The sequence below is a fragment of the Anguilla anguilla genome, chromosome 5, assembly GCF_013347855.1.
Source record: "Anguilla anguilla isolate fAngAng1 chromosome 5, fAngAng1.pri, whole genome shotgun sequence".
NCBI classification, from domain to species: domain Eukaryota; kingdom Metazoa; phylum Chordata; class Actinopteri; order Anguilliformes; family Anguillidae; genus Anguilla; species Anguilla anguilla.
Window position 1 is genome coordinate 7,845,381 of NC_049205.1, and position 13,038 is coordinate 7,858,418.

The following is a 13,038-nucleotide window of genomic DNA, read 5'->3' on the forward strand; positions in this document are numbered from 1 at the left end:
CTGGAATATAGACCCAAAGCAACAAAAATTCTGTCACTCTCCCAATAGTTTTGCATTTAACTTTAGATAAACATAGAATATATTAAATATACCCTAATATATTCCAATTTTACATTTGGACTCAAGCATTATATTCAATAAAAGACCAATGAGTGCGAGCATGTATGATTATTTTAAAGATTATTTATTATTAAATCCTCATATTTCTTATTGATACGATGCTCCATAGTTTTTTGAACAACCATAATTGTTATGGAGGCAATTATTTGATCCTTCTTTCAAAAACGGTGCGTGGGTCCAGCTCACGCTCTTGACGCTCAAAGATGGCTATTAACATTAAAAATCGTTCAATCATTTCTGCCTCCGCTCCCTATGTCAAGATGGTCCTTAATCGCTTCATTCCGTTTAGAACCCACAAGTACACAAAAGCTGGTTTCATTTTAGTCATGCATGTGGCCGTCTCGCTCGCTCTCGACGTCCCGGAGTCCTAAATACAGGAAGATACAAGCCATCGTATCCCGCGGGACTTTATGGCTTCGGGCACTGTGCGTGTCAAAGCACTGAGGCGGAGTGGCTGGTTAATGACACTGACCCTGACTTCAGCTCGGCCGCAATAACAGCCCGGCAGCTGATATATGAGACCGCGGCTAATAATTGTCAATTAGGTACTGGTGCGAAGAATTAATCCGGAACGCTAAATAAAACCTGCCACCCCCTGACAGCAGTAACACCGCAAAACTGAGTTGCAAATGTAGGTATAAGAAAGTAGATTCATTCAGAATAGTAGCCAAGTAGTACAGTCAAGTCCTAGAATGGGCAATCATCGCCGGTAAACAAATACAAACCTTCTATATATACATGTACCCCCATCAAACTGACAAACTGTTTGAACAGAGGTTTCAATAGCATTACGCATCCCACCAATGGTTAGCCTGCTATAGCATCATCGATGCAGACCATAATAGAAGGTCAATGTTAAACTGTACAAGATGAAACGATGACAGGAGACTCCATTAAGAATTTAATTCTTTTTTATTTTGGACAATTTTGTGAATCAGATTCGCGAATACTGGCGAGAGATTTAATGATCGCAATTTTTAAAAATCTTATCCCAGACCGATCGATGGCATTTTTTCTGTTAATGTCGTCTTGGAGCTTGAAGTAATTTAGTAATTGACTCTAAGCAAGGCATTTTGCCAGTAGCAGGCCTGCTTTCTTCAGAGTAATATGTTTGCTAATTTTATCCTCAGGAATGGGATTATTATGTTAATCCTGCTCTCTGTGCCTAACCTCGACCACTTGGGAAGAGTTCGTGGAAAACGGTAACTACACAAACCTTAAAGAGTCCAGCATTCCTTCACTGGCAGGTGCGTTACGGAAGCAAATAGGCTAGCACGTGCCGTGCCGTGCATGGACTGCGTCCGAAGCATTCGTTTGTACGGGTTTGGCTACTTGCGGATATTAATCAACATTTCCTAATTAACTTGCATATATACTTCAATAAATCATCGCCATCACCAACTCCATTTCAGAAACGTTAGACTAGTGCTAGTAGCCTACGCTACTTATGACAAGCCACATAGGACACAAGTTGTATCAGAATCGAATTTTTTTTCTTTTAATTCAATTGAGGAGCAGAATCGGTTCACCGTCCCATTCATCATTAGGTTTTAGTTCAACAATATGCAGGCTAGAATAGGCTAGAATATCAATAATACATGTAATTAAAACGTGATTTTCATCATTAGCAGCTAGTAATAGTAGTCGCAGTAACAGCAGCATCAGCGGTAGTAATAGTAATGGTATTATTATTATTATTTATTAATAATAATAATAATAATAATAATAATAATAATAATCTGCTATATTTGATCTTGCTGTTTGCTGTTTGCTGTTTGCTGTTTATAAAACCAGTATAGTTTCATCATCGGGGTATGATATTATTTACTTGCTAGTTTCGTGCAGCTCTCGGATTTCACCAAGAATGGAAAGGGTTTAGACTAATTCAATTTACTTTCCCTCCTCATCCTCTTCTGGGCAGATGCCACTTCATATCTGCTCGTCTGCTCAAACGCCCTATTTCCAAACCTCGGGCAGATGCTTCCCCCCATAAGGAGCACTACAGGAAAGACCGCGACAACTTTTAAAAAATTAAGTTGCGTGGCAACATGTTGAGTTCCATCATTTCACGTGCATACAATATTGGCCTTAATGACTTACATCCTTAGTGTGTGTGGTAATCTGCCCCAACAAACGCAAATTTACTTAGAACTCTGCGATAAGATACGTGAAATAAAATACAGCACTGGATGGTTAATTTATCCATCTGAATAACCTATAATTTTGAATATTATTCCGCTGTGTTCCCTTCCTTTCTGGGTATACTTTCACACAAATAAATGGGGGTGCCTTCTAATTTATTTCTGCAGCACATTTCACGCAGAAGCTGCAACGCAATACGATTTTCTCCAGTTGAATTACTGCAAATGACTGCGTAATGAAAGAGCTGGAATTTCAACATGTATTGTCATCGGTTGGGTTTTACGCTGTCATTATCTCGCGCAGCTCATCACGTGACAAAGCTGATAACTTAATGACAAAAGCTTACATGTCTATTTCGCCTACAGTGATGGACGCGGTTAGGAATTCTAAACAGGTCATTCAGCGTGACATAACTAAGTTCAAAGCGGAAATATTTGGACATTCTCATTAACAAGGCAGTTCTCTACTTCTTTCACAGCGTGTGTTTATGGGCTGAATTTAATGGGGGACTGAAAATGTGAACACTAAATTGAGAAATCAACCAATAAACGCAAGAACGGGCCCCAAGGAATGTTTGATGGCTGATATTTTATTTATATATTCCCATGTCCTCTATGATTACACCCCCTCCCCATATTATTATTGTTTTGCCTCAGGAACATGTCCTCAGTCAAAGTAAGACATTATGTTTAACTTGACAGCAATTCCTTTCTTTGTCTCTCTTTCTGTACTCTATCGCATTGTGCGCTGATACGTCCACACAATGGCATTTTGTTTTTGTCTTTTTTCACTGCCCTGTCGCATTCTTCCCGTTAGTGGTGTTCACGCTTTCTAAAGCGATCGGTCCCTTTCGTCTTTATTTTTTTTTCCACTATTATTCACCTTGTAAACGGACATATTAGGTTTCGGAAGGCGTGTGTTTCTTGGCTTATTTGAACGAACCATTCTGATTTTATTTGTATTATTAAGTCTCGTTACAAATATCGGCAATGCAGTCAGTTGTTTTCTTAAAAAAAAATGTTAAAAAAAATTAAAACACATATCATTGATAAATGTGTGTATTTTCCATAAAACACTGGCATGCGTGTAATTGTACTAAAAATCTGTATGGAATTTAAAAATATTTTTGTTTGGCTATTTTTGTTTGGCACATACATTTTGCTATCGTACGTTTTGTCCATATTTGGGTGATAGCTGTGTTGAAATTAGCAGAATATTATATTCATGATATGCCATTCTCTGGGATTCTTTCCATTCAAAATGTATCATGTTCAACGTCCAAATGAAAAGATCTAAATTTTTCCAACACTTTGTTTTGCGCAACAGCTCCTTAAAACATTTTAAAACACAAAGAAAGATTTTGGATGTATAAAATGTAGGCGTTTCCATCGTTGGGTGGACTATAGACCTCGAGAAGCGCACAGCAGGGCCGTTTGAATGAGAATAAACGTAGGGGAAAGCTATAATTCTATTTGTCCTAGCAAAATATCAGAAGGGGTTTCTCCGTGCTTTGTGCATTTTATTAGATTAATTCTTAGCGATGGTTTCTTCTCCTTGCCAGACGCGTGTAGGGAAGTCCGTGAGGCAGTTGGTCTTTGGTTTCAATAATCAAATTAACCATTTGGTACAACTTTTAGCCGGGACTCGCGTGTAGAAAGAAAACATTAACATAAAAGGGGCTGTGGTGTGTCAAGAAAGAATAAACTTTTCTGTCAATTCATCTTTCTATCAAGACAGAGAAAAGAAACGCCATAGCAATGCGGAACACCAGCTAGCGTTTATTCAAATCAAGGCACTCATTTAAATAATTAATTTTATTTTTTAAAAAGCATTTCAGCGAGTGAAATATAGAATAATTCGTTGAAAATCTTGATCTGTTTCGGCTACACTGAATATACTTAATTCCACTTTCTCGCAAAATATAACAATAAATGTCTTAAATTATGGAAAAGGTTTTTGTGCAACGACAAATGCATTTAGTTAATTTGTTGGTTGATAATACGATTGCATTTTGTGTCTCTTCGACCAAAAGGCCAAGCAGGCAATTCACGTTCAGAACGTGCGTGGGCGCATTCACGTGCAGGACCAGCAACACAAATTTCCGCAGCTCCATTTTTATTTGTACCTGGAGACCAGGGAAACGAGTTGTTAAGTCGTGGCAATTTATTTTGTACTGTCACACGGTGAACATTTATTTTCATTGTTGCTATGAAAAAAAGCGTTACAAATAGGCCTGCTTGACATTTCTCTATCTGTCAAATCAGCTGTGTAAAACAGCAGAAGCAATAAAGCCAACGGGAAACACAAAATGATTTCAACCAAATGCCGGTATCAACAGAATTTTGTTCCTCGAGACAGCCGAAGGAGGACAGTACGATCTCCACTGCATTGCTTCTTGTAAGATAAATGTGACACGGGTGGATAAATAGTTTTATAGACTGAGTTCTTCCATTTGAAACGTGCTTCAAGTTATACAAGAGAAAGGGGGATGCCACGTGAAATAAGACAGATTCAAATAAATCTCTGTTTTTAATCACGAAGAAGTCTATTGATAGCGAGAATAACACAAACAAAAGATCGCTGTGTTACTATAACAAAATTAGCCACTTAACTCGACTAATACTCCGGGCCTAACCGCACAGTGATGACTTTACGAGTTTGTTACTTTAATTACAGAGTTGTTACTGGGCATATAACGGAATAATGAATGTAATAAAACGAATTACAGGCGAGTTGAAATCATATAAAATATTCCCAATTTGTTTATGGAACGCTCACTATGCAAATAAGATCTAATTCTTCGAAGAAACAAACACAACTTAAATGGAATAGTGCTGCGAAAGCGATTTATCCTCCATTGTCAAGTAGTTTATAAATAGTTTTACCAGCATAATCTTGCTTAACTGCAGTTAATAATGACCTGAACACTGACTAAATCAATAAGGGTAGGTCCATCGGAATTATTATTATTATTCATGTATATTTGTTTTTTGTTGCCAATTTTATTAATAATAGCATGAATTATAATAGTAGATTTAAATGCAAGAATGATTATTATTTTGTTATAGCCAACTAATTATTGTTGACATGTGGTTTATTATTATTATTATTATTATTATTATTATTATTATTATTAATGCTTATTTTTATTATTGTGTTGTTATTTTTATTAGAAATAACTTGAAAAATAATCATAATTTTAAATTAAAATATAACAATTTTGTTATAGCCTAAAAATCATTGTGGTTGTGGTTTATTATTATTATTATTATTATTATTATTATTATTATTATTATTATTATTATTACTGCCGCTACTACCAGGTGTTGCATAAAATAACACTATTGACTCCTTAGAGAGACTGAAAAGGAAGGAAACAGAGAAACACGTCCAGTACTATTGTGACTCATCCCGATCTCTTCACTGTCCCTGTCTTTCAGACGTTTTCACGCGCTTCGGGGGGCGGCTTGTTGTTAAATTGAGCGTGTAACGCTCTTACAAGCAAGCCGCGGAGGCACACCCGGGCCTCCCGAACTTCAAGCCAAGAAAGTAGCTACGGCAGGGGGGAAAAGGGAGAGGGAAAGAGGGGGGGAAATACCATCCAAACTTTGTGCCCAAGGTATATGATCAGTTAAAAGGCTTAAAAGCTCGGGGAAAATTGGATCAGGGAGAATCGTCACCCAACTTTCATTATTTCCAAGTGGTGTGATTGAATTAAAGGGCAAGGAGATGGTTAGAGGAGGGGATGGAGGGACCCGATGCGTAATGGTGTGGTATTAAATTCTAATTAGAGATGCAGGGAATCACTGATAGGGGAGGTTAGACAGCTTGGTCCCCCAGTGCCAGCCCAATAGCCTGATGAGTTATTGTCATGTAAAAAGCGCCAGCAATAAGACCAACCGCTTTGCTATTGTCCAAGTAGAAAGAGCCAAGTTTATTATGAGGACTCTATGCTCTAGAGACCTCGGGCTAGGCGGCTCATAGGAGGCTTTTCATAAAACAAGGCTGTGCTCCTATAAAGGAGGCCAGTTTTGAAGTAGGCTTTGAGCAGTGCACATCTACCCACAGTCAAGCCTCCTTCAAACCAAAAAAAAAAACAGAAAAAAGAAAAAAAATACAACCGCTATCTCTCCCCAACAATTTGAACATTAATTTAAATCCTGCTGTTTTTAAATCCACATCGAAATAGACATACGTATATATTTTGAAACTGCTTTTTTAATCCACCGAGCCTTTGCAAATGTATAAAATGGAATATTCTTACCTCAATTCCTCCGCCTACGAGTCATGTATGGCCGGGATGGACACCTCGAGCTTGGCATCAGCCTATGCGGACTTCAGCTCCTGCAGCCAAGCCAGTGGGTTTCAGTACAATCCGATCAGGACCACGTTTGGAGCCTCCTCCGGGTGTCCCTCCCTCACCCCGGGTTCCTGCAGTCTCGGGACACTGCGGGACCACCAGAGCAGCCCGTACGCCGCAGGTAAGGACAATCGGTTCTATTCCCCGCTCCAGAGCCTCTTCCCCGGTATATAGGAAGCCGTGATTGCATTTGAAAATGGAAATGTGTTTAGTATTTACCAAACGAAATTTGCTTACACAAATGAAAGAATTTATCACGTTAGAAGTGATTGCAGGCAAGCGGTAATTCAGTTACGGGGTTACACTATCCCTGTCACACCCGAACCGCCAACAAAATTATCTTAAGCTGCCAAAATGATAGGCATAATTTATTTACTTTGCGATGAGACGTAAAGCTTAGAAAATAATGAAATAACCACGGAATAAAGCTCATTACTGGAACTGCATTTGTTACCGTACAACGAACGAATAGGGTGACAACACTGCATTTTCAAAATTTTTACTTTTTATATATCACAATGTCTCATCATCATTACACATTATTAATAAATACAAGGTATTGACTTAGTAAATTTGTATTTTACAGTAATTCTGATCTGGTCTAAGTTATACAGTTGCAATATATTAATTCTGATACAGGACATGAATTATTTTCATTTGACAATTTCAACTACTTATTTTAAGATCTTAGAAGTACTGAATCATCAGCTCTAACACCAGCAAGAGATGAGTTTCTGACTGTAAAAATTCTTCATATTCTTCTTCTTCTTATTATTATTATTATTATGTATCCCTATTATTACTACTATTATTATCGACAACAACAACAACAACAACAACAACAACAACAATAATAATAATGATAATAATGCTACTACTACGACTAATAGTAACAACAACAGTAATAATAATAATCACAACAACAACAATGACAACTAAAATAACAACTTCATTTCTTTATGTTCTTCTTCCCTTTATCTTCAGTACCCTACAAATTGTTCACGGATCACGGTGGCTTGAACGAGAAGCGGAAACAGAGGCGCATTCGGACCACTTTCACAAGCGCACAGTTGAAGGAACTGGAGCGCGTTTTCGCAGAGACACACTATCCAGACATTTACACGCGCGAGGAGCTGGCGCTTAAAATAGATCTTACAGAAGCCCGCGTCCAGGTTGGTTTCCCTCAAGAAGTGAAATTTAAATGAAAATACATGTGGATTGAGCATTCTGCAAAACAATTGTGCCAAACTATTTCGCACATTTTGTGTAGTTTCACCCAGACTATCAATCTTCAACTTGACGTCGTATTGTATATACTATATGTATGTATGTGTATATACGGCTATATATGTATAAATGCCTATATGTGTGTGTGTGTGTGTGTGTGTGCGTGCGTATACAAGCAAACAAACACACACCCACACACACACATACGAATGTATAGGTGTATGCTGTCAATGGACATATAACTACGTAAAATTGTGAATGCTGCTGCAAAATTCAAACATCCTTCTGATTGATGATTACACCTTTACAACTACGGGGTGAACGTTACGTATCCAATTTTCCAAGTTCATTTGGTAATTTTTAGAGCAAAGAAATCTGGTGAGAATACAAATTTACAAAAAAACAATCTCCCCTGTGCATTAGGACTTAAATAGTGAACGCAGTATGTGCTTGAAGCCTGAATGTTTTTGTTCGTGTTCTAGGTGTGGTTCCAGAACAGGCGCGCAAAATTTCGCAAGCAGGAGCGCGCGGCAGCCGCTGCAGCCGCTGCTGCCAAGAACGGATCTTCAGGGAAGAAATCAGACGCTAGGGAGGATGAAAGCAAAGAACCGAAAGTTACCGACCCAGACAGTACGGGAGGTCCGGGTCCCAACCCAATTCCCAATCCTAGCTGTGGGGGACCAAGTCCGACAGGGGGACAGGGTAACACCGTAGCCAGCGGGCCAGTGGAACAAGTGAAAACGTCTACATCGGGTGGTCTGGTTGGCACCGCATCGAATCAGGGATGGGCCTCCGCCCCCGGCACCATCACTTCCATTCCGGACTCATTAGGTGGACCATTTGCGAGCGTACTGTCTTCACTACAGAGACAGAACGGAGCCAAAGCCACTTTAGTAAAGACCAGCATGTTCTGAACAGCGAGGAGAGACGCTCGAAAACATAAACGTAATTTAAAAAGCAAACGCTTAAAACTGGCGACTGTACTGCCCCGAGTAAAACGAGAGGGATTTTCCAAATACTGTACATTCACAAGGCCGGTCAAGACGGCGGAGGAGAGAACATTATTGGTCGCAACATCTTTGTGAACGTTCTGGATCCCTCTGACCACCCTTTGATGTTATTAGTTCTCCATCAAGGAACCGGGTAGCACAGTAAATCTCGGTTCTGAGTATTTGCTTGTTTCCACCCATCTGCCTTTTCATGATATATTACGGTGGTTTTGATCGGCACTTGCGTCATTCCATTAAGGAAATTATCTATCGCCGTGTAGGTTTGGCGACTGCCGCCAGATTTGCCTGCTCTTAAAAACTTAAACAGTATTAAAATCTAATACTGTATTCAAATTTTCTCTGACCGTACGTTAATTCATCGCTATTTTTGTTTGCCTAAAATGTATAAGCCCCATGGTCGATTGTCACAACACTAATCGCCATACACATATTTTTAATTGAAGGATTTTAGAACATTTACTTTTTATTTCTTTTAAAATTGTTGCGAGAATTTCAGTTCATATATATTTTTCACCAAAGGCACAAACTACAAATTTCAATGTTATCAAGAATAATTCAGATCTGTGTGTGTCTTTCTACGGCTGTGTTTGTGTGGCTCAATTGTATAGTGTTAATACAAGTGTAAAATTGTCATCTATAGTTGAGCATAGGATATGTTTACCCTTGTACTTTATGGAGTCTTTTTGACGTTTTACAAGGTCACCACGGGTTAATTTCTTTCAGTTACAGAGGAAAGTGTTCCGACATTGTATTTATTAAAATCTTATTTGCATGTTGTCCTTTTCAGTCCAATTTTATGATTATCCATTTCCCTTTTTGTGAGCATAATATGGCAGGTTTTGTTCAGGATTTGAAAGCTATTTATATGTAAGTATAACGGATGCTTATATTTAAGAGGGAAATATTTCTACATGTGCTTAGTTTTCCAGGAGTGTACCATTGACTTGGTTGTTAATAAAATGATGAGCAAAGTTACTCTGGAATTTATATTCCTTCAAAAGGCAACTGGTTGTGGCTGCATTTCACCAAGTGTTATTCAAAAAATTATCTAATTAAAATGAAATATGATCGGCATGCACATTTAATAGAAAGAAATATAGATTAGTTCGCAAGAGGGTGAATAGCCGACTCCGGTAAGGACCCTTGCAGAATCCATTATCACTGTACTGTGTTTTAATGCCCTCTAGCGGTACTTTTCAGAAAATCAAAGTTTCACCATTCTCGACATAAAATTATTCTGTTTTAAATAACTCTGAATACTGTCTATTAAAAAAGTTAAAGAAACACAAGCTGTGTATTAGTTCAGAGGCGGCGTGTCGTTTCGCTATGAAAGTCTGTCCATTGTCCGCTTTCACTGTGCAACACTGTCATTGGCTGATTACACAATTGTTTCAGGACCACGGACAGAGTCACGCAACTTCTCTGTAATGCTTTCTGTTATAGGATGAACGTGCAATAACCAAATGAGTCCATGCATGCATTTTCACGCAAAACGCTAAAACAATAATAAGACGTAAATACACGATACATTGTGAACATTTTATTTACAAACATACAATTGCTATAAAAGCCATTTCATTTCAACATTTATTTAATCTGTTATTTTAATAGCTTTCAAATGAAAATCGTAATAAATACAGAACTTAAACGCATGTGTTATCGTTGCCATTGCTTACATATGCCCCTCTCCCTTGCTCAGAGAAGGCCCCATTATTGCCTTTTTCATTGACCCTCCCCCTAATCAGGTCACAACTTGGATTTCATCAAAATTTTGTCATACGCAAGCAGAATTGAAACACTGACATAATACATATTTACGGAATACTAAAGTATCTAAATGGTCTTTCCACCGCAAACGTAATGAAAGGGGAATATGCTTAAGTTCGAGATCCCTTCCGTTCTAGAATTTCGGGGGATTTTCCAAAGGAAAGAGGAGGGGGCGGGGCGATTCCGCAGCCTCTTATCTCGGGCAACTGGCATATGCAACTACGTCATGAAATGGTTCTACAGGCCATGACGTGGAGGTTCGCTGGAGGTAGAACAGTGGTTCTGGTTCAATTAGAATGTTACCAAAAATAAGAAGAAATTGCCAGCAGCTTAATGTTGTAATATTTTCAACCCGATAGCACCAATGTCCAATCTACATTCAGATATGGGAAATCATAACTGTATTGGCTACACATGGAAAATAGGGTGCTGGTTTGAAAAAAAAGGTAATTTCGAGTGTATTTATCAGAATCTCAAAGCACTAAAGGCAAAGTTTCATTACACTTGGAAACATTTTTGATTTTAGATGTTCCGTGTGGGTAAGTAAAGTTAAAAGAAGCACAAGCAGGATCATTCAAACCCCCGACAACAGCCCTATTCTTCCTCTGGGTGTGACGTGCACATTAATCTCACACTAGAGTAAATTAACCATAAAATAACATAATCTTCGGATTGACTCTCCAGACCCGTCATCCCAGAATATGTGCAATCGTTTGCATTCCTAAGGCACAGGTTTAATATCATCTCGACGGCAACAGAAATAAGATTTAAAATGAAGGTGTCAAGGGAAAACCATCTCTGCAAAATCAACCATGCATTCTCTCTTAAAATAAGTTACAGCAATCATCGGTGATACCACCCAAAACCAAATTTGACATGTAAATAAACTAAAGATGCAACAACCACTCGTTAAATATATGAACCCAAAGCTTCTGACCTGCCTTCGTAAAACCCTTTAAGGCAGGCGGGTCATTGTTGAGCTGGGCTCCACATACAAGGTGTCGCCAGATGAAACGGACTCTACGCCGAGCTCTGGCATTCCAAAAATAAATAATTAAAAAGGTCAGTCAAAAAAAAAAAAAAACTCCTGGCCAAAAATGTTTTTTTTTTTTTAATCGGCCAGTCAAAAGACACACTCAGTGTTCTAAAGCCATTGAAAGCTCCGCATCCTCCATGCACGCTACTGCAGGCAGCCGAATCAGAGCTCTGACTGCAGTACTAGAGTCCAGTTAAAGAATCACAAATATCCGGCTGCTGTGCACACCCATCTCCCATTTTACAGGGAGAAGGATACGAGCGATACTTCGCCATTCACAACAAACAAACAAAAACAAATGACAGAGCCAGAATTATTTGATCCGTTTTGGCTTGGTGTCTCCAGTATATCGAAATACAGACAGATACTGTAAAATTTGGACAACACAACTTGCACTGGACGTCTGAGAGATCCCTACGAGTGTGTTACTTAAGTGCACACGTCTCTACAACATGAGAGAAATTGGCAATGTCATAGTGAATCTAAAAGTAAGGAGCAGTTCCAGTGCGATTGATATTTAAGTCCTTGCTGACCTACCCTAATGCCCACTGGATACAAAGGGAGAAAAAGAACCATTGTATCACACAGCGGGTCTTCATTTTGCGAACGAACGAGAAGCAAAAACCAGCCACTTAACAGAGCATGCACACTGAAAATAAGACAGTATTGTCATATGAGAAAATACATGCACTTCTTTTGCATAATATTTTGTTACAGAAACAAAATTATTGCATTAGCGGACTCCCATATTGCATCATTAATGTTTTATATAGAATTCCAAATGAAACAAGAAGGTACAATAGGATTCAGAGATCAGTTGGGTCGGTATACGGTACATCCAGTGAAGTCCAGTTCTTAGCTTATCAAACCATTTCCCTATTTTTGTGGCGAGACAAAGTTAAGGTCATTCTAACTTCAATTCTCGTGAGTTAGGAAAATGTCAGTGCTCCAACGCTTAAGTCCTGATTGGGGTCCCAGCGGCGATTGTCTCTCTCGAAAAAAAACAAGGTTTCGACAAACCGAAATGTTCTCTGTGCTTCAGCTGTGTGGAGATGAGGCCCAGACGGGTCACAAGGTGGTGGGCTGGCCCGCAGCTACAATCAGGACAGAGGAGAAGCATTGGCAACATGCTAAAGTTCCGTTTAGCTGCTTAGAAAAATCACCTGTGGTGCAGGTAAGAGGCAAAGCCAAAGCTTGCATCCATACCTCTGCTCTCAGGTATTCACAATGGCAGCAGTCAGTTCTAATGGTTGAGGTAAAAGGTGTGATTCTTATGTCCCCTCACAGAATACAAGAGATTCTCAGAGTAATGAGATGAATAACGCTAGTAGGCGGTTTGAAGCAGAACATTTTTTAAAATCCAAGTTGGATGAAAG

The 13,038-nt window shown here is 38.9% G+C and overlaps 2 protein-coding genes across 2 annotated transcripts in view; one reads left to right on the plus strand and one right to left on the minus strand.

Moving 5' to 3' along the window:
* Window positions 1–6,030: 6,030 nt before the first annotated feature.
* Window positions 6,031–9,834, plus strand: phox2ba (paired like homeobox 2Ba). Its single transcript, XM_035417450.1, has 3 exons — window positions 6,031–6,743; window positions 7,607–7,794; window positions 8,332–9,834. The coding sequence occupies exons 1-3, from the start codon at window positions 6,503–6,505 to the stop codon at window positions 8,761–8,763; spliced, it is 861 nt and encodes a 286-aa protein (XP_035273341.1). The 5' UTR covers window positions 6,031–6,502; the 3' UTR covers window positions 8,764–9,834.
* Window positions 9,835–10,384: 550 nt separating this feature from the next.
* The window catches only part of LOC118227492, a 39,287-nt gene continuing 36,633 nt past the window's right edge, over window positions 10,385–13,038 (minus strand). Inside the window, exon 33 of the mRNA XM_035418012.1 lies at window positions 10,385–12,756. Coding sequence (XP_035273903.1) covers window positions 12,731–12,756 — 26 coding nt within the window. The 3' untranslated portion in view covers window positions 10,385–12,730. The remainder of the gene's footprint in view (window positions 12,757–13,038) is intronic.